Source organism: Mobula hypostoma, chromosome 22 (assembly GCF_963921235.1).
Source record: "Mobula hypostoma chromosome 22, sMobHyp1.1, whole genome shotgun sequence".
NCBI lineage: Eukaryota > Metazoa > Chordata > Chondrichthyes > Myliobatiformes > Myliobatidae > Mobula > Mobula hypostoma.
The window spans coordinates 21,172,182-21,194,972 of record NC_086118.1 but is presented as its reverse complement, the minus strand read 5'-3'; the positions used below and the strand labels follow the sequence as shown (position 1 = coordinate 21,194,972).

Here is a 22,791-nt window from a genome sequence, read left to right as displayed (position 1 = left end):
TCCGCCAGAATTTTGTGTGTTTTACTGTAATCACCTTGATTTACAAAATGGGGCCTCTGCTGAATTGTTAAAGTATAGCCAATCAAGGACTAGGGATAAACCAATTGGAAGATTAACCTGCAATCTGCTTGGTTCAAAACATGAGGTGCAATAAGCGGGACAGTCACAAAAAACAATTCGGCCAGGAGGTCACACCACCTCACGTTCAGTGATGCAGTACAGGGAAAAGAAGGTAATATCTGCTGCTCACCAGCATTGCTGGTAGATAGCTGAATCAGAATGTATAAGTTAAAAAGTTATAAGTATAAGTTAAAATGTATGAGTTATAAGTTAAAAGGACAAGTTATAAAGTGCTAATTAAATTTATTTAAATTTGAAAAGCAAAAACATATATACTAAGTGAATAAGTAATAACTATTGAGAACATAAGTTGTAAATTTCTTGAAAGTGAGTCCAAAGGTTATGGAATCAGTTCATTGTTGGAGTGAGTGAAGTTATTCCCTCTCGTTCAAAAGCCTGATGGTTGAGTGGTAATAACTGTTCCTGGACCTGTTGGTGTGGGACCTGAAACTCCTGCAGCTCCTTCCTGATTACAGCAGTGAGAAGAGAGCATGGCCTGGATGATAGGGGTCCTTAGTGATGGATGTTGCTTTCCTGCGACAGCACTCCTTGCAGATGTACTCAGTGGGTGGGAGGGCTTTACCTGCGATGGTCTGGGCTTTACCCATTACTTTTTGTAGGCTTTTTTGTTCAAGTGCATTGGTGTTTCCATAACAGGCTGTGATGCAACCAGTCAGTATACACTCCATCAAACACCTATAGATGTTTTTTAAAGTTTTAGATGACATGCCAAATCTTTGCAAACTTCTAGGTAAAGGCACAGCAGTCCTTCACTGTAATGACATTTAAGTGGTGGACCGAGGATAGACTCTCTGAAATGATAATAATGAGGAATTTAATGTTCTCCACCTCTGATACCCTGATGAAGACTGGCTCATGAACCTCTGTTTTCCTTCTCCCAAAGTCAATAACCAGCTCCTGATTTTGCTGACATTGACTGAAGGGTTCTTGTTGTTATGGCACTATTCAGCTAGATTTTCAGTTGATTCAGCTAACAACAGTGGTGTCGTCAGCAAACATATGTATGACATTGGAGCTGTACTTAGCCTCACACTCATACGTAAGATACATGGAGGCTTCTAAATTGGAGAGTTAGATAATATGTTATTTATTGAAACGGTCTTTCTTCTTGGCAGGTCTTTACTTCCCATGGTCCCACTGTCATCATGCCAACATGGTTCTGCTCTCGAGAATGGTTTGACTCCATTGGAAAGTTTGACGAAAGCGGAAAGGTGAGTACACTTAGAATACAGGATAAAGGGAGATTCAGAGGTTTTTTATCCACTTTTCTTGCACTGCCAACATTTTCCACTTTAAATTGCTGCATCCAAAGGCTTTCTGCATGAATGTGGAATTTCTGAAAATGCTGTCAGCTATCTCTGGTATTCTGCACTGCAAGGGTGCACCCCGCGTGGGGCACAGTGGCAGAGTGTAAAGTTGTGTCAGTTGAACAACCTGTGTCAGGTTAGACATGGAACAGTGACTGCATTTCCCTTCAACCACATGGTTCTTGAACCAATCAGCACAACTCTAAACACTACAGTTTAGCAACTGGCTGATCACTTTGCATAAAATTGAGTTCTTTTTTGTTCTAATTGTGTTTTCTCTGATAATAATTGTGCTTAATTTATGATTTAGTTGTGAATGTTGCTTATATGATGCTATGTACCTCTGATGATGCTGCAAGTAAGCTTTTCATTGCACACGTGCAAATGACAATAATCTTGACGATGACTTTGAGGCAGGTTTTAGTTAATTTATTGATTTTGAAATTGTTTTAATAGTCTGTAATAATAATCTACAGATATTATCTCTTAATGGTTTTAATACTTTTAAGCCTCAGTATCTGGGTCACCATCTTTTCCTGGTCAGAAGCTGAATGACTAGAGGCATTGATGGTTATCAAGAAACACTGCCAGCATTTCAGCAACAAAACCTTATCTTTCACATGGGAAATGTCCCGAAGGGCTTCCCCAGAATAAATGGGTCTAAAGCACACTTATACCTGACCACTGATTGTTGTGAAGAACCACCCTTAGATCTGTTTGTCCCTAACTTCTACATCTGCCTGTTGAAATGCAGAAGGCAAAGATAATCTGGAGACCAAGATGCCAACGTATCTGATCTCCTGCTGCGCCACTGGACTCGTGACTGACAACAGCTTTAAAACACAAACATATGGGGATGAAGGGCTCAGTGCATGGGCCAGAGCTGTAGAAATGTAGAATTTTTGATGAGGTTTAATGGCTGGAAGAAGCTAGGGAGAAAGGAGGGTATTTGTATATGAGAGAAACTGTTAAGATCGTAACAAATTTGTATAGCCCAGACTGAAGGCTAAAAAAAGGTTGTGTGGAGGTGGGGGAAATTCCAAAGCAGCATGACCTTTGATAATAAGATTCCCCAATTAAAATACTCTAATTTGATAGAAACCATTGAACATCTTGTGCACAGTATTTACTTGCTTAATGTTTCAGTGAATGGTTCTGTAGTATCATTGAGTCTCATTAACGTCATGCTTCAAGAGGATTAAATACAAACATAAATTTTCTCTCAAAGGAATTTTATTTTAATTAAACCCAATCCTGGCTGAGGAGTTGTTACCGGGGCTTTGATGTAAACAGCAAAGTGCAGTAATTGATGTGCATGTAGGCAGATTGCATGGGCCAAGAGTGAAGAGTTGCAGACCCTACTCAAAGTGTCGGGACTGCTGAGATAGATCACATGCCATGAAGGGAAAGAGGGAAGGAAAGCTATCTGTGATGTGGTTTCATTATCATTGCAGTCCATGTCTGTTACTGAGTCAAGTTGTCTGGATAGCAATTGTTTGTATAGAAATTCATCCCTTTCTGGTATTATCATTTAAGCTTGAGTTTGGCACAGAAAGTAAATTATTTCTATGTCCCTTAATTGGGGTAGAAAAGAAAGCAAAGGCCCAGAAGAGCCTAGCATGGCAAGCATTCAACAACATCTGCAGATCATAATCATTCTAAACATTCCTTCAGTAACTACAAAGGAAAAAGGAATCTGCTTATTCATCATTTGGTTAATATTTATGAAGGTATTGAGATGGCAGCATGCAGAGATGCAGGGCTTCTCCAGCACACAATAATGGTGCTAACTTTAAATTCTTAGATGGTATTTCAAAGTTTCTAGTCTGGAATTTCAGTCAGCCAAAGCTCTGTGAATACAGCTGAACTCTTAGACAAAATTACGTTTAATCCGCTGGCAGCCAAGTTAATAGCGGTGCTCAACAGAATAGGGATTCTGTGGACAGCAGGCCTCGTGACAGCGATCTGGCCTGAGAGGCTCAGCCGAGATTATGGGCAGTGTGAGAGGAAGCAGAAACGTGGCAAGAGAGCTGGGGCTGAGAGCTAACTCGGCTTGACTTTTCCTGGCCAGTGTCCGCTCACTAGATAATAAAATGGACTCACCGAGAATGAGAATGAACACACAGAACTACTACTATGTCGACTCAGGCCTAGGGGGCTGGCGTTGCGCACAATGACGGACTCTCCACTTCTCCATCTCCCTCATCAGTGTGTTCAGTTCATCTACATTAGCCGCGCCGCTGTCTTCTAGGAGCGTGTTGACCATAGTCTTGGGAGGGCGCCTAGGGTTCATCCTCCCATGCTTGGGCTCCCATATGATGAAAGCTCACGGAGTGCCAGACCGTCTACTGAGAATAATAGAGTCCAGCTATACCAAAACCATGGCGAAAGTTTTATCACCAGACGGAGAAACAGCAGTGTTCGAGCTCCTAGCTGGTGTGCTGCAAGGAAACACTCTGGCACCGTACGTCTTTATAATCGTCCTTGATTACGCTCTACCTCAAGCTATCAAAGATCATGACAAGCTTGGTTTTACCATAAAACCAGGACGAACCAAAAGGGTCAGACCAGTTACACTCACAGATCTCGATTTTGCAGATAACATAGTCCTGCTCTCTGACCGGATGGAGGAAGCACAACAGCTACTGACAAAAGTGGAAATTGAGTGCAATAAAATTGGACTTCTCCTAAACGCTAAAAAGACAGAGTACATGGCTTTTAACTGCGACGAAGGTACTCTCAAGACCGTAAAGAATGATACCATTAAGAAAGTCTTTGACTTCAAGTACCTCGCGTCAAGAATGATGAGTTCGGAGGAGGACATAAAGATACGGAAGGTGCTGGCATGGAGGGCTATGAATGACATGAAGGAAATCTGGAAGTCGAACCTGGCCAAGCGCTTAAAAGGAGGATCTTCTAGCAGCTACAGAGTCCATTCTCATGCACAGATGTGAGAGGTGGACACTCGCCAAGACTATGCGAAAGTCTCTAGATGGTTGCTATACACGAATGCTCCAGATGGCTCTTGACGTCAGTTGGCAACAGCACATGACGAACATCGAGCTCTATGACGACTTACCGATGCTCACCACTAAAATCAGGCGAGAAGACTGCAACTAGCGGGGCACTGTCTACGCCACCCCGAGCTACCTGCCAGCCTAGTCATTATAGGGGAGCCCAACACACTGAAAGAGATGGGAAACTGCTGCATTCTGGTTTGTGCTGAAACATGGTTAAACACCAATATACCTGACTCGGTGCTTCAACTGGACAGGTTGACCTTGTTCCGTTCAGACAGGAATTTGTGTGTACGTTAACGAAGGTTGGTGTACAAACTCATCTGTAGTTAGCAGTCACTGTTCTGGGGCAATTGAACATCTTACAATTAAATGCCAGCCACATTATCTGCTCAGGGAGTGTACTGTTGTGTTCATCATCACTGTCTACATCCCCCTGAGCTCAAACACCAAGGAGCCCACTGGGAGAGCTTTAGAGTATCGTCAGCTCTCTACAAAACAAGCATCCGGACGGTCTCTTCATAATTGCAGGAGACTTCAGTCATGTTAATCTGAATGACAGTTTACCCAAATTCCACCAACACGTCACCATGCTCACTAGGGGAACAAATAGACTGGTCCATGCTTATACAGACATAGTACTTGCAAAGCCATCCCACACCCTCATCTTGACCTGTCTAACTACATTTCCACAACGTTAATGCCGGCATACTGTACTCTGCTGAAAATGGAGACGAGGACCATCACTGTATGGCCTAATGAGGGAATCTCGATGCTTCAGGACTGTTTTGAATGGACTAACTAGCAGTCATGGTGGCCGCCACGAACAGAGAAGACGCAGATGAGTGTGTAGATGACGTTGGTACCTCAAGAACTGTCATCTCGCAACCCAACCAAAATCCTGGCTGAACGAAGAGGTGTGCTTCCAACTAAAAGCCCGGGGCATTTCCTTCACGTCCAGGAACGGGACAGCTCTCAGCAGCGATAGAAACCTTATCCGCAAAGCACTCCAGCATGTGGTGAAAACTGCCCAGCGGATTATCGGCACCCAATTGCCCACCATTGAGAACATCTGCCATAAACGCTGCCTGGGCAGGGCGAAAAGCATTATCAAGGATGCATCTCACGCTAACCATGGACTTTTTACTCTCCTCCCATCCGGTAGGTGCTACAGGAGCCTCTGCTCCCACATCAGCAGGCACAGGAAGAGCTTCTTCCCTGAGGCTATGAAACTGCTGAACCTCTCATCACAGCGCTAAGCAGTATTGCATCCGTATTGTACTGTCTCAGTACTTTTATATTTGTGTGCTGTAGCACTTTTTTTTATTCACAGTTATTTTGTAAATAACGCTATTCTTTGCATTTTTGGTCAGATGCTAAATGCATTTCACTGGTTTTGTATCTGTACATGGCACAATGACAATAAAGTTGAATCTAATCTAATCTAATCTAAGAGGGCAAAGGCTGCCTAGAGAAAAAAAAATAATTTAGGCCACACACTCACCTGACTTCACCTGTCATCTTCTAACAGATGCTGCCAATCCTCAACAGATCAGACAGCATCCATGGACAGAGGAACAGACATGTTTCTACCATCAGTGATGATTCTGACAATAGAACTGACATATTGACTCTGGTTAATGTTAACATGACATGCTAACACCCGCATGGGCCCCGGCTGTGCCTGTCTTTTCATTATGTTCCATTCCTTCCCTGGTAATGCTCCCCAACTCTTTCTGTGCTACATTGACGATTGCATTGATGCTGTTTCATGCACCCATGCTGAGCTCATCAATCTCATCAAGTATGCTCCAACTTTCATCCTGCCCTTAAATTCCCTTGGTCCATTTCTGACACCTGTCTCCCCTTTCTCATTCTCTCTGTCTCCATCTCTGGAGACAAACAGGCTACTGATATCTTTTATAAACCTACCAACTCCCATGACAATCTTGACTATACCTCTTTCCACCCTGTCTCCTGTAAAAAAAAAAGTGATATTCCCTTTTCTCAGTTCCTTCATGTCCACTGCATCTGTTCCCAGGCTGAGGCTTTTCTTTCCAGAATACCAGGACTGCCTTCCTTCTTCAAAGAATAGGGTGTCCCTTCCTCCACCATTGATGCTGCCCTTACCTGCATCTCCTCTTTCTGCTGGCCACCTGCCTTCACCCCATCTTCCTGCTACCTTAGCAGGGATAGAGTTTCTCTTGTCCTCATGCATGAGCCTCTGCATCCAGCACATCATTCTCCACAACTTCCGCCATCTTCTATGGGACCTTACCACCAAACACATCTTTACCTCCTTCCCCCACCCCCCACTCTTCACTTTCCACAGGGATCGCACCCTCCGTGATTCCCTTGTCCATTCATCCTTCCCCATTCATCTCCTTCCTGGCACTTATTCCTGCAGTCAGAAGAGGTGCAACGCCTGCCTATTAACCTCTTTTGTACTCTTTCCCCTCCCCTCACCTTCTTACTCTGGCTTCATCCCCCTTCCTTTACAGTCCTGAAGCATGGTCTCAGCCCAAAATATCAACTGTGTATTCATTTCCATAGAAGCTGCCTGACCTGCTGAGTTTCTCCCGCATTTTGTGTCTGTTACTTTGGATTTCCAGCATCTGCAGTATTTCTTGTGTTTATATTAACTCTGGTTCACTTGCAGCATCAAGAAAAATAAAATGTCTATAAACTCTCACAAGACTCATCACAACATTTTACCATGCTGCTGTCATTTGGCAGCTTTAATAGTGGGTGTACCTAGGAGGATGGGGCTCCACTCTCTTGTCAAGGCCACTTGGGGGTGGACGCAGAAAAGATTTTCTGCATTGAAAGAGTGCACCCTTGTGCACATTGAATATAACAGTGTGGTCCGAGCCTGTGCAAACAGTAGGTTCAGTGGACTTGCTGCTTTTCAGAAGACCTGCTTCATTGCATGGTCCTACTAAACATGCTGAAAGCCAAAGACCATATGACTAGCTGACAGATAGACCCGATTCATTTGTATACTGCAGAAAGCAACCGTATTAACATTCAGTCGAAGTGATGAACGTATTGAGAATTCAAGTCCGTCTAAAGGATAATTAGCATTCTTGGCTGTTCTCAGGTGAAATACTGGAACCCACTTCACACTGGATGACCCATCACATTCAGATTTCAATTTACAGGGAACAGTTGCAGGAAACGGATGGAATATTACTAGTCTACATGTTGACTGAAGCTTCATTCTTAGCAAAACTCCTTTTTAGGCTCAAGCCACAGTTGGACATTTTCCATGTTTTTCATCCTTCTAACTATTCCTTGATAACTCTTGTCCTTTAGGCAACCAGCTGTACTTTCCTCTTCTGGCTCTGCCTTCACAGTCTATGGACTTCATTACATCTCCAAGTATCACTTTTCTCTCCACCTCACCTGGAGGATCTTTGAACAACCAAAAATAGACTACTTATTTTTCCCTCTACAAATGTTGCCATTGTGGATGGATATATTGTTTCCTGCCTACATCCTTTTAAGAACCAACCACATCTCTCTGTGACCATTGCTAATACCCCTACTCAACCTGTGTTAAAATCAAGTTTCACCATTCCAGGTCTAGCGCAGTTAAATGCTTTAAGTTTTTCCCCTAAGGCTGTGAGACCAATGAATACCCTGCCATCATAGAGGTCTTGTAATTAGGACAGCAAGCTGTTTACTGTTTACTTGTACTACACACTACATGTATTGTGAATTATATTTATTAATGGAAATATTTTGTTTTATGTGTTTTGTGGGCATATCATGATCTGGAGGAACATTGTTTCGTTTGGTTGTGTATGTGGGTGTATGGGGTGCCAGGGAGGGGTAGCACCTCTGGTGGGAGAACATGTAGCGTCCTTTTCAAGGCGGTTAGTCCATCTTTGGTCCCCACCTGGCACTGAGCTCTCACCTGTGGCTCCCCGTAGCTGTTTGCATGCGACAGTGGCCACACCCTGGGCAACGGCTTCGACAAGCCAGCTAAACCAGGTGAAGGTAGCCGACGGGTCTCAAAACCCTCGGTGAGATAGGGAGTTGTCTATCCCAGCATATGAAGACAGACTCCGGCTATTGAGTGGATGAGACCAGTGGAAGGTCCAACGGTCTCTGCAAGCGTCGTGGAACGTGTAGAGCACGACAAGACACAGAAGACGTCCTAGTCATCCACTGCGCCTAGAGCCATCTCCAGCTGTCTCGACTCTGTCTTGCCACTGGATCCAGATGGGAATTGGGAAGAGAGAGTGAGGCTGACGCTGCGCAACTCTCCCTCACTTAAATCCAAATCACACGCTAGTCTTGACACCATCAATGGTGTCGAGGTCTTCATCGACAACGACGATGGACGAACAACCTATGTATAGAAAGATGACAATAAACTTGAACTTGAAGTTTTTCAGTAAACTAGATGCTTGCATTGCAAACCCTAATCTGTCATTTATGTATATCTCTAGGGTGTTCCTGAGGATTTGCTGTTCTTCTATGAAAGTCTTCGGAAAGGAGGAGGCGTGTTTCGAGTGGATCATTGCCTTCTTGTCTATCGCTATCACTTGGAGGCTGCCACACATGCTGTTTTAGAGTAAGGCTTCACTCTGAAATTTTGACTTTTCAGCTTATTTTATACTCCCAATGTTTTGTTTGGTCTTGGATGTTGTACTTTCATCAGTTCAAAAAGATGTGTTAGCTACCTTAAAAAATTAGAATGCTGTCAAAACAAACATGAGTGTTGGACTTAACCTGCAACTCCTCAATGAGCTGTTAGGATAATTATCCTATTATGTTCCTTTTGATCTAGTGTCTGAGATAAGTAGTGTGAAGGTGACAGCTTTTCATATTCTTTCTTTTACGTATTTAATGTGTGCCAAAAAACAGCAGTTGACACATTTATTCCATGAGTGAGGACCTACATGATCGTTCTATGATGAATAAAAATATTTTTTCTCACTCAGATGTCACATTGGACATTCCCCTTTTCATCCTGGGCATAGACTTGCAACCAAACTGATTTATTATCACTTCTTTAATCCATGCTGAGATAGTGTGGTGCCCAGCACAAATCTCTGAAGAATACAGTCTTCCTACTGTTAACATACTCTGTTTGTCCTAGGTAGCTTCACCAAGTTATTACTCTGCTTTGACAAAATAAAAAAAAATCATTTAGTTAAAGGTGTCTTACATAAATAGAAAAGAGGGAAGAAAATCCCATTTAATCATACAAGTTTTGTACACTCGGAAAGAATTAGAAAAAGAATACTCAAGACCTGGGCTTCGAGGATCAAAAACAGCAGCTGAAAGAATTCCTTGTTTTCCATTACTCAAATTACACAGCATCTGCAAAAAAGTTCACTCATAAACCATTGCAAAATAGTGAAAAAGGTATTTGAAAGATCTTATAAAAGTACGTAGGTCTCGTCAGCACCAAAGATATTGATCAATGTCACGGATATCAGGTTGTAAGAATTATTAATGTGGTCAAGATCCTCGCTCCTAAGTTTCAAGAAAGGATCTGTCTCCAGTGAGTACATAATATTCACCCAGCTTCGCTAGGAATCATATGGCACATCTGCACAGTTTCAGTCTTATGCTGCCAGCACAGAAGTGAAAAATACAGATGTTAGTGACTAACTTTGATGAAAGCTATCAAAACAGGAAAATGGAAAACCTTATTTCACTTTGAAATGAAACTCAATTGGAATATAATTTTGAAGGCTGTTCACAAGAGTTATCTCAATGATTATTCTAGATTAAGTGACTGTATAGCTTAGGTTGTTCATAAAGCTACTGATAACTCAGTAAGTGAGAAACTTTCTATCAGGTTAAGTAGTTATCTGTCTTGGGTCCAGCACATACTGTAAGTGCTATTACAAAGAAGGTGCAGCAACACCTGTACTTTCTTAGAAGTTTGCACAGATTTGGCAAGTCAATCTAAAACTTTGACAAACTTCTATAGATGCGTGGTGAAGAGTATATGATGGGAACATCAAGGCCCTTAAACAGAAAAACCTACAAAAGTCATGGATACAGCCCAGTCCATCATAAGTAAAGCCCTCTCCACCATTGAGCACATTTATATGGAGCATTGTCTCAAGGACCCCCACCATCCAAGCCATGCTCTCTTCTCACTGCTGAGGTTTATGAGCCTCAAGTCCCATGCCACCAGGTTCAGGAACAGTTATTACCCATCAGCTATCAGGCTTATGAACCAGAGGGGATAATTTCACTCCCCGCAACATTGAACTGATTCCACAACCTATAAACTCTATATCTTATGTTCTCAATAATTATTGATCATTATTATTATTACCTTTTTGTGCTTTCACAGTTCGTCGTCTTTTGCACATTGGTTGTTTGGTCGTCTTTCTTGTATGCAGTTTTTCATTGATTCAGTTGTGATTCTTTGTATTTACTGTGGATGCCCAGAAGAAAATGAATCTTAGGGTTGTATATGGTATCATGTATGTACTTTGATAATAAATTTACTTTGATATATTTTGCCAATTAATCTGCTGACTAACCTAGCAAACTCCACATAGACAGTACCAGAAGAAAAGACTGCCCCCGAGATGTTGGAGCTTGAAGCAGGAGCCATTCTAACTGTGAGATCATACTGCCCATATTGTGTGCTTAGCTAAGGCTTCAGAGGACAGATTCCCAACCTGCAGATCCTTTGGAAATGGGAGAGCTGTTGCTAGAGCAAACGTCTCAGTGTGAAGTTCCAAAGTGTTTGTGAAGAATGATTGGAAGTTCCATTTCTGATAATGCCATCAAGATAGGACACATATAGAAAATAAAACAGAGGTTAAACTTGGGGTCTGTAGCTAGGAAACGTTATTTTAGATTGAAGGCATGAAAAGATTGAGGGTATTGAATATTTTGAAACAATGATCATAAGACCTTGGCCATCTGTGGTGAAACTTGCACAGAGCTTGAAAATTTAATTACTGTGCTGTCAATTTCTACCCTACTCTCACTTTCACATGATTTATTTCTGATTCTTCACTTCCCTTTCTGGATACCATTGTATCCATGTCGGGGATATGTTAGTGTCCAATATCCATTCTAAGCCCATAGACTCCCTTAGGTATCTCAACTGCACTTCCCCTTATCCTGCCTCCTGTGAAATCACCACTCTATTCTCCCAGTTCCTCTGCTCCATTGCATCATTTCTGAAAATGAGATTTTCCATATAGTGCCTTTGAAATGCCTTCCTTTCCCTAAGCCATAGCGATGGAGCCTAAGACGCTGTCTCATCTGTTTCCTGCCACCTCCTACATTTCCTGGCCTTGTGCCAGGGCAAGGATGATGTTCTGACAAAGGGTCTCAGACCTGAAACAGTAATTGTTTCCTTTTCTACAGTTGCTGACTGACTCAATGAGTATTTCTACAATTTTCTGTTCTTATTTTAGAGTTCCAGCATTAGAGGGATTTAAAAATTTTTTCACTTTCTGTGCATCAACCTTGCACCTGATTATAAGAGTTAAGAAATGGGAATAGGAGGAGGCCATTCAGCCCCTCACACCTATTCCAACATTCAGCAGAATCATGGTTGATCTCCCCTTAACTCCTACTGATTATAAACCTATTCAAACTCTGTCTTAAGTAAGCCAAAGTTCTGCAGCCCTACCATTTGCAGTGGCAAGGAGCTCCAACAACTCACAACTCCGAATGAAGAAATTCATTGACATCTCAGTATGAATGCACCCACCCCTTATTAAAACCCATGTCCTCTGGTTCCTCCCGTAATAGGAAATATCTCAACATTATTGCTGTCATTTTCTCATATACACCACATTGACAGTTTATATGACAAATAGGTCATATAAATTGTGACCTATTTGATCATTCCTGATTTGTGAAGCTTCTCTGAACTGCTTGAAATAAAATAATATTTACTTATTGAGGTATAGCACGTAATAGCCCCTTCCAGCCCTTCGAGCCACATCACCGAACAATCCCCCAATTTAATCCTCGCCTAATCACGAGACAATTTACAATGACCAGTTAACCTCCCAACCAGTATATCTTTGGACTGTGGGAGGAAACCAGAGCACCCGGAGGAAACCCACGCAGTGACGGGGAGAATGTAGAAACTCCTTACAGGCAGTGTCAGTAACTGAACCTTGCTCACCGGATCTGTACAGTGCTGTGCTAACCTTGGTGGACCAAAGTTACTCGCAGGGCTCTAGGTGTATGCTGATGAATGCAGTATGTTGTACACTTTAGTTAGTTTTCCCTATCTCTTGCCGCACTTGTGTACTCACTTTCAATCTTACATGCACAAGGAACCTCCATCCCCGCACCACATCCTTGCCTACCTGCTTATTTGCTGTGTTTAAATAATACTCTGTTCTTTTGTCTTCCATTTCACATTTTTGCAATTTTTCCAACTCACTTATCAATATCCTGCTGTAAGCTGTTCACATCCTCCTCACAATTGGCCTTCGCAGTTTCTGAGCTGTCTACATATTTGTCTACTCTGGATTTACTTCCTTCCTGGCAGTCGTTAACCGCACCCGTTTTCACGTCGACGGCACAGCAGTGGAAACTGAGAGCAGTTTCAAACTCTGGGGAATGCACATCTCATACAACCTTTCATGGTCCCAGAACACATCCTCCACAGTCAAGAAAGCCTCTACTTTCTGAGGTGGCTGAAGAGAGCTGGACTGTGCACATCAGTACTCATGATCTTCCACAGATGCGCAGTTCAGAGCATCCTAGCATGCTGCATCACTGTGTGGCACAAAACCTGTACTGTGGTGGACAAAAGGGCTCTACGATGGGTGGTTAATGCACCAGCAAACCCACCATAATGACATATATGCAGAAGGGTGCTGGAAGGCCAGAGATATTATGAAGGACTGCTTCTCCAACTCCCATCAGGGACGAGGCTACGCAGCATCCAAGGCCAGGACCACTAGACTCAAAAACTATTACACCCGCAAGCTGTCAGGCTGATCAACAATTCCACCCATTGACTCACCCACCAACCCCAACACTACAACATCTACATCAACCACTCCTGTCCACAGTCTCTCAGTACCTTCATCCCCCCTTTACAGTTACTTGTACATTGTGTTTTATATACTTATATTTACATTTATTGTGTTTTTTTATCCATACAATGTTATTTTTAATACTGCATCAGATCTGGAAAACAATTATTTCATTCTCCTTTACAGTCATGTATTGAAAAATGGCAATAAACTCAAACTTGAATCTTCATATTGCAAGCAGTTTTGGTGACAGTCTTTGGTACCCAGTTGGTTATAGGTCTCCCTGCTGTAAATGATCCCCTTATCCCTGCTCTCTGTTCCTATGCCAGCATCTACTACTATACCATGAGTTGATATCTTGTGAGCTAACCCTCTGTCAGACACTTTGTCAAAAGATTTATAAGGCTGGTTCCCCACTATCCTCTCCAGTCAAGACTTCCTGAGAAAAACTCTAATAAATTTGTCAGACAGTTTCCCTCACGGAACTGTGCTGACCTTGCTTGATTTTGTTTTGATTTTCCAAATGTTCTGCTGTTACTTTTTCCAACTCTGTTTGGCTAAGTAGCTTATAGTTACCTGTTTCTTTTTGCCTCCCTTCCTTTTAAAATATATTTAATCGCAAAAGAATTTTCCAATTCTCTGGCATTTCTCCAGAGCGTAAGACTTTATATGACTTTACATAATTTTTTCACAATTGTACTTAATGCATCTCTTAACAGTTCTTCTCCAACACCTTATTGTTCCTGTCCTTCCCTCTTAAAAGTCAAATATCCCTAAGTAATAAGTTCCTATTTTTTGAATCCCTAGCAATCATGTTTCCATAATGGCTACAGTATCATACCCCATTTGCACACCTTTCTTTATGCTAATAGTTCGCCTATGAGTGTTTTGTACATTAAGATTCAAAGCTATAAGGCTTGTCTTTATGTTACATTTAACTATTTTACATTTTCTTTGTACAGTGACCTTATATTCCGTCTGGGTAGCCTCCAACCTGATGGCACGAACATTGACTTCTCTAACTTCCGCTAGGCCCCACCTCCCCCTCGTACCCCATCTGTTACTCTTTTTAATGCACACATTCTTTCTCTCACTCTCCTTTTTCTCCCTCTGTCCCTCTGAATATACCTCTTGCCCATCCTCTGGGTCACCCCCCCCCCGGTCTTTCTTCCCGGACCTCCTGTCCCATGATCCTCTCGTATCCCCTTTTGCCTATCACCTGTCCAGCTCTCGGCTCTATCCCTCCCCCTCCTGTCTTCTCCTATCATTTTGCATCTCCCCCTCCCCCTCCAGCTTTCAAATCCCTTACTCACTCTTCCTTCAGTTAGTCCTGACGAAGGGTCTCGGCCTGAAACGTCGACTGCGCCTCTTCCTATAGATGCTGCCTGGCCTGCTGCGTTCACCAGCAACTTTGATGTATGTTGCTTGATTTCCCTGTTTTCTGTTTTTAAATTCTGGTCTTTTTTTCTCATCACTATCTTTGCTTCTTTCACATTAAACAGATCACCCTTTGCACGATGTGTCACTATCAAAAAGAATACACCATCAAACCTATCTCTACCCCTTCCTTTCAACTGTTCAAAAGGGCCATTTGTAGCATACACAAATGCTGGAGATCAGGCAGCATCTATGGAAAGTCGACATTTCGGGCCAAGACCCTTCATCGGTACTGGGCAGGGCAGCTTAGCAGCTCCTTTGTTCCATCTCCACATCCTCAGAGTACATTCCTAATGCAGCCACTGGAGTTGCAACACATGTTCCCACGATCCATGGACTCAAACAGTTCTGTCAAATGAAGCATTCAAGTGGTTTGCATCCAGTAATTACAATGTGGTCTCCACTCCACTGAAGAGATCAGTCTTGGACTGAGTGTTTGTGGAGTATCTCCCCTCTAACTCTCCTTTCTTCACCCACACTGAACATCTGCCTCTGGCATCTTGCACTATTCCAGTGAGGCCTTTAGCCAGCTTGAGGAGCAACACCTCATCTTTCATATGGGTATTCTGTAACCTTCTGAACCCAATATTGAAATCAATGGTTTCCAGTAACTTGCTTCTTGTGTTTACATTAGAATTGGCAACTTCTGCTGTGAGTTAACCACTTCTGATGATAACCCTCCATAAACTTTGCTTGATCTGTCACACATGACCAGCATTCTGCTTTTGGTTCCAGGTTTCTGCGATAACTCTTACCTGGTTTAACATGCCCCTTTGTTTCTTCTCTCAGACTTCCTTCATACAGCTACCAACCAGGTGACTATGTAAACTGAAGGATAACTTGGGTAACCCCCTCCTATACATTCCTCCCATGTTCTCGATAACTCAAACTGAACTTGTTTTCTCAATTTCTGCCAAAGATTCTTCAATGGCATTTCACTTCACCAGTGAGAGCACTATCCATTCTCCTCATCGTCACTTCCATGCAAATAGATCCCTCTTTATCCTGTCAGTTGAAAAAATGTACTTCATTATCATCTCATGAACATAGTAATATGACATTACCTTATGTGATTTTGAAAGCAAAAATTAGTTGGCTGATAGTTCCCTTTTTGAATTGTTACTTTCTTCTGAAAACACAATTGTGTTTAACAGATTTTAATGTCTAAAAGGGAACTTGAAAAAAAATCTGGTTTTATTTTAGATTTCAGGGACAAGTTTGAACATAGTTATTAATTCCCTTTTTTTATTTTGCATTTGTAATGGTTTACTCAAATGAGGCCGTGGAGCAATTTGATTTATTTTCTGCCTGGGGTAGCAGAACAAGAATGTTTTGAAATTTGCAATGCAACTGTGGTTTAATAACTAACATCAGCCTCCCAGATAGTGGCCAAAGGGAAAACAAACAGGGTCAGAAAGCAATAACTGCTTTGAAGTATTTATGCCTTGGAAATAAATCACCTTCTCCTCCTGTCCTTGAGATTGATGCATGACTTTTTGCTGGTGACAAGTTTCTTAAAATTTTAAGATGTGCTTGAAGTCCTACTACCGCGCCTACTACAGATTTATTAATTCCTCCCTATAACGAATCAATTGTAAAGGACGTTCTTACTGGAGTGTGAAAGGAGGGTTTTAGGAGTAGTATGGAGACTTTATGGATATGAGACCTTTTCTCATGGAAATGAGAATGTAAGAAGTAGAAGTGGATAAAAATCAAAAAGCAAAACTGCAGATGCTGAAAACCTGAAATAAAAACATAACTCAAAGGTCAAGCGGCATCTGTCAAAGTTTCAGGTCTAGAACCTTTCATTGGGACTGATAAAAAGAGTGATAAAAGTTGGAGCAGAATCTGGCCACACTGTCATAGGCGTACAGGGAGCAGAGGAAGGGGCTGAGGATGCAATCTTGTGGAGCACCAGTGTTTAGAATAATCATTGCTGCCTATCCTGACTGATTACAGTCGGTTGGTCATGAAGTCAAAGATCCAGTTGCTGAGACTGCAGATGCTGGAATCTGTAGCAACAACCAAACTACTGGGGGAAGTCACAGGGTCGAGCAACATCAGTGGGGACATGTAAAACAATTCAACAGATTGTTTGTTGGATACATTGCAAATTATCCTGTTATCCAAATCATTCCTCTTGATTCTGAACTGGGACTCTAGCAACCCCCTTGTGGCATCCTCTAAACATGAAAATGACCTAAACACAAAATAGTCTGCAGATGCTGGGGTCAACGCGATACTCACAACACGCTGGAGGAACTCAGCAGGTTGGGCAGCATCCGTGGAAAAGATCAGTCGATGTTTCAGGACGGAACATCGACCGATCTTTTCCACGGATGCTGCCCGACCTGCTGAGTTCCTCCAGCGTGTTATGAAAATGACCTGTTTGTTTGCTGTACACTATCCATTTACACTGAAACAATACCTGCAATACCTTTTATTTCTTAAACTTTGTTTAATAATCTCTAATGTGGCATCTTATTGAAGGCTTTCAAATACACTTGCAACCTGGTTCACCCTTATCTGCTGGTTACATCCTTTAGTCATCAAGTTGGAATCAGCACATGTTCAATACACTCAGGAAAAATCGGAACTAGTTTACATAACCAAGTTATGTCTGATTGTTTTTTATCTGGTATGTCAATTGTTTAATTAGTCTGGCCAATTAGGAATCTGTTGTTCTGGGAAGATGATATGTTATAAGGTGGATCTGTCAGGTGACCAACTGCAAGAGGGTGTGAGCAGAGGCTGGAGGCAGGTAGATATGTTATATCCAGTTATAGCCATGGGTATTTCAGTAAGTAGCATCATTTTAAGACATTTTTGAAAAATCTATTGATGCTCTAAACCATTGAATCCCGGACTGCAGACTCAGATTTCGAGTGCAGTTCCGCTTTAAGAAAACAGAAGCATGCTGGTTTGGTGATACGATTGAAATGCCAGGCCTTAAACCCTGCCCCTCCATATCAACTCATGACTATCCTGAAGTTGAATGCATTCTCTGGAACATAAAATTGAAGATCTCAGAGCAAGATTGATGTACCAGAGGGACATCAGAGACTGCTTTATACTTTGTTTCATGGAAACATGGCTATCCCCAACCATTTCAAATGCAGCACTCTGATGGCTTCATCATTCTCCACCAAGACAGGACAGCTCAATCTTTTAAAGCTAGAGAAGATGGAGTATGCTTAACTCATCATGGTTTACAGATGAGAGAGTTCTGTCTCAGTCCTGCTCACCCAACCTGTTCAAATGTTGTCTGTTGTATCTACCGAGGGATTTTCTGCCGTCATGCTGGTTGCAGTGTACATTTGACTACAGGCCATTGACAGGCAGGCACTGGAGCACCGTAATCAACAGACATGAAACAGAGTTTCCTGATTCCTTCCCTGTCATTGCGGGGGATTTCAACCAGGCCAGCTTGAACAAGTCTCTGAACAGCTGCCACCAACATATCACCTGCGGAACCAGAGAGGCCAGCACACTTGATCATTGTTATACCACCATCAAGAACGCTTCCGTGCCATCCCACGCCTACACTTTGGAAAGTCAAATCATCGGGCTGTACTTCTACTCCTAATATATTGACAGAGACTAAAGACTGCAGCACCAGTAGTAAGGACCAAGACTGGAGGCTCATGGGAGGTGAAGGGGCACCTACAGCACTGCTGTGAGTCAGTGGACTGGACAATATTCAGGCAGTCATTTTTGAATCTAAATGAATACAGCACAGTTGTCACCGACTTCATCAAGGCCTATGTGGATGAGTGTGTGCCTTCAAGAACCAATAAATTAGGTACTTTAAGATTCAAATTCTGGGATCCTATTTTGAATTTAACATACCCAAACCAAAAGCCCTGAATGAACCAGGATATTCATAGTCTGCTGAGGGCTAGATCTGTGGTATTCAAGACCAGTGATTCAGAACTATACATGAAGTCCAGGTATGACTTACAGGAGGCTATTTTAAGAGCAATTAAATAATCCTGATTGAGGTTAGAGATGGAACTGCATGCATGTCGGCTCTGGCAGGGGTTGCAGGCCATTACTTCCTACAAAGCAGAGCCTAACATCATGAATGGCTGTCATCCATCATTACGGGCTCCCATCACCCAGGAGATACGTGGTTCTCGTTGCTACTATCAAGGGGGAGGTACAGGAGCCTGAAGACACACAGTCAATGTTTCAGGAACAGCTTCTTCCCCTCAGTCATCAGATTTCTGAATGGACAATGAATCTATGAACACTACCTCAATATTTTTCCCTCTCTTTTTGCACTACTTACTTAATTTAGTTTTAACATATATTTCCTTTTGTAATTTGTAGTTCTTTTATTATTATGTGTTGCAATGTACTGCTGCTACAAAACAACACATTTCACAACATATGTTGGTGATATTAAACCTGATTCTGATTCTGATGCGCTCCTCAAAATTTGTTCCAAGTTCCATCAAGGCATAAATGTGTATTCAAATCCACAGTTGATCCGCACTATAAATAAGTTCAGCCCTTCATCCCTATTTTAAAAATTTTAAATTTTTATATGCCCAATTACAGCAAAGCACTTTCACTAATTTCACATCAATAGTGTGTAATAGATATTTTATGTCTTAGGGTGGACCCAATAAATTAGGTACATTATGATTCAAATTCTGGAGTCCTGTTTTGAATTTAACCACGGCTGTAGTTTTACCATTTTGTGGGCACATACCCCACGTGGAATGATTATGCCTCTGCTGTATGTGGTTGCCAAGTTATACGAGCACAACGGGAGGTTTATTAATGTCAGAAAGCCCCGGTGAGCTGTTGTTATAAAGTAAGCTTCTGTGTGAGCTCCCAGGACCAACTCAGAGTTCAGCTACTTAACAATATTGCTTTTGTAACTGAAAAATAAAAGCAGTCTGTTTCCTTAGTGACTGTACTCCAATGAGATTTAATGCCTATCAGCACAACCTTTGCCCCATTTCTCTACCTTCATTGTCTGTGTGCAGTTTCACCCTGCTTTCCACAGAAACGGGACTTCCCTACATGAGTACAGACACAGACTTTAGAACAGTTATCTTCAAATTAACACTTACTTCCCTCTGCAGAAGAAAACAGCAAAGAGACCTCTGGGGAGGATTTCAGCTTCAATTTGGAATGCTAATTCCATTATTTTTGCCTGCACCTCCTAAGATTTGGTATATTGACGCTGAGGATTTGAATATACAACCATGGTACATCTATTTGATGAAATTCTTGCACAAGTTTTGCACATTGCCTGATTTCTCTTGCCATGTTGGCTTCCACTTTATGCATCTTCCAGTGCTAAAAGTAAGAAAGGCAAGTTGGTTTAAATGCTGGCCCTGGCACATGTTATTTCCATTGTAAGCAACACACACAAGATAATGGAGGAACTCCGCAAGTCAGGCAGTATCTATGAACGGAGTGAATGGTCGACATTTCAGGCCAAGACCTTTCACCATGTGTCCTGACTAAGGGTCTCAACCAGAATTGTCGACTGTTTACTCATCTCTATAGATGCTGCCTGACTTGCTGAGTTCCTCCAGCATTTTGTGTCTGCTGCTCAAGCTTTCCAGCATCTGCGCAATCTCTTGTGTTAGTGGTTCCATAATTACTTGTACTTCAGATTTGAATACACATTATTCAAATATACATGATGGTGCAACTTCATTGACAAAAACTTTGATGAGTGTATTTGCCAAACCCATTAGGTTTAATAACACATTTACCTGCCTCCATCTGTCACATCTCTTCTGCCCACACACTTCTGCCACTGGACACCAAACAAATCCACTTTATAGCATAATATCTTCCCAAACCAGCTAGAAAGCCAACAGGTTCCACTGTAGATAAACTACACTCGGCCCCCTCTTCAAAATTGTTTTTAGAGCACTTCAATATTTGTAAATCTGCTTTATTTTCATTTAGGAAATAGTCCATGATCTGTGTTTGCTGTCTTGAAGTAAATCATGGTAGATAAATCCCCAGGGCCTGACAAGGTGTTCTCTTGGATCCTACGGGAGGCAAGTGAAGAGATTGCTAGGGTCCTAGCAGAGATATTTATATCATCCTTAGTGACAGGTGAGGCGCTGGAAGATTGGCGTATAGCTAATGTTATACCACTGTTTCAGAAAGGCTCTAAAATTGACCAGGAAATTATAGGCCAGTGAGCCTGACATCAGTAAGAGTATTTGGATGAACATGGACTGATTAAGGATAGTCAGCATAGCTTCATGCATGGCAGGTTGTGTCTAATGAATCTTACAGAGTTTTTTGAGGAAATTACCAGGAAATCTGATGAAGGGAGAGCAGTGGATGTTGTCTGCATGGACTTTAGCAAGGCTTTTGACATGGTCCCATATGGAAGGTTGGTCAAGAAGGTTCAGTTGGGGGGGGGGACATCACATGATGACGTAGGATTGAGACGTGGAAATCCAGCTCTCCTGTAAAAAATCAGCAAAGTATCGTTTAAATAAAGAAAAGTTAATAAATAGTTTTTGAAAACTACTTATAAACTACTCAAGATTATTTTAGGATATGCCTTGTAAACAGAAACAGAAGAAGACTACCGTTTTGACGACACGACGAGATGGGAAGGAAAAAGGGCCGACTACTGCAATGGAACCTCGGGCACAGGTTGGATCTCCTTCTGAGGAGACACATTTTATCTCTGGCTTTGAAGAACAGGGGGCAATGGCGGTGGCAGCGGTCTCTGGGAAGAAGAGGTGAGAATTGCGCATGCATAAAGAAGTAGGCCTGCGCAAATCGGTACAAGGTGAACTACAGGAACCAACTGCCACTGAAAGTGAGAGTAATCTGGAGTCAGAATCAGACTCCCCGGAGAATACAGATGAAGAAAAGGAGGAAGAAGAACAAGAAGAAATTAAAAGTAAAGGACATCGTGGAGACATAAGAGAGGCCTTAGTGCAAATAATGTTTGAATTAAAAGTAATAAAAATAGATGTTAAAAACATGAAGACTATGTTTGATAAAGTTGTGAAAAAACAGGAGAAAACAGATAAGAAAGTTGAAAAGTTGGAAGGAACAATGGAGGATACCAAGGATAGAGTGGAAAAGACAGAAAATGATATTCTTGCCTTGACAATGGAAAGAAATCGGTCGTTGGAAAAAGTGGAGGTGCTGGAAAGTTTTATTAGGCGAAATAATATTAAGATTGTTGGTTTTAAAGAAGGTATGGAGGGTGATAATCCAAGAAGGTTCAGTCGGTTGGCATTCAAGATAAGGTAGTAAATTGGATTGGACATTGACTTTGTGTGAGAAGCCGAGGAGTGGTAGCAGATGGTTGCCTCCCTGACCGGAGGCTTGTGACTGGTAGCGTGCCGCAGGGATCGGTTCTGGGTCCATTGTTGTCTGTCATTTATATCAACGAACTGAATGATAATGTTAACTGGATGAACAAATTTGTGGATGACATCAAGACTGCGGGTGTAGTGGACAGCAAGGAAGGCTATCATGGCTTGCAGTGGGATCTGGACCAGCTGGAAAAATGGGCTAAAAAATGGCAGATAGAGTTTAATGTGGACAAATGCAAGGTGTTGCACTTCAGTAGGACCAACTAGGGTAAGTCTTACACAGTGAATGGCATGGCACTGAGGATTCTATAGTGCAATAGTTGCATCTAATATCAGAGAAATGTATACAGTATACATCCTGAACTTCTTGTTCTTTGCAGATATCCATGATACCCCAATGACTGAGTGTCAGTAAAAACATTAGAACCCCAAAGCCCCCCTCTCGCCTCTCCCACACACAAGCAGCAGCAAAGCAACGACCCTCCCCCTCCCCACTTACATCAGCAACCTCCACCCACCAAGCAAGCAACGGCAAAGCCCCCAAGAAAAACCACGATGTGCAATACAACAA

At 42.1% G+C, this 22,791-nt stretch overlaps 1 protein-coding gene across 1 annotated transcript in view; it reads left to right on the top strand.

Annotated features, from left to right (window-relative positions):
* The window catches only part of b3gntl1 (UDP-GlcNAc:betaGal beta-1,3-N-acetylglucosaminyltransferase-like 1), a 374,862-nt gene that overhangs the window by 219,967 nt on the left and 132,104 nt on the right, over positions 1-22,791 (top strand). The window contains exons 7-8 of the mRNA XM_063030766.1: positions 1,257-1,352; positions 8,923-9,047. Coding sequence (XP_062886836.1) covers positions 1,257-1,352; positions 8,923-9,047 — 221 coding nt within the window. The remainder of the gene's footprint in view (positions 1-1,256; positions 1,353-8,922; positions 9,048-22,791) is intronic.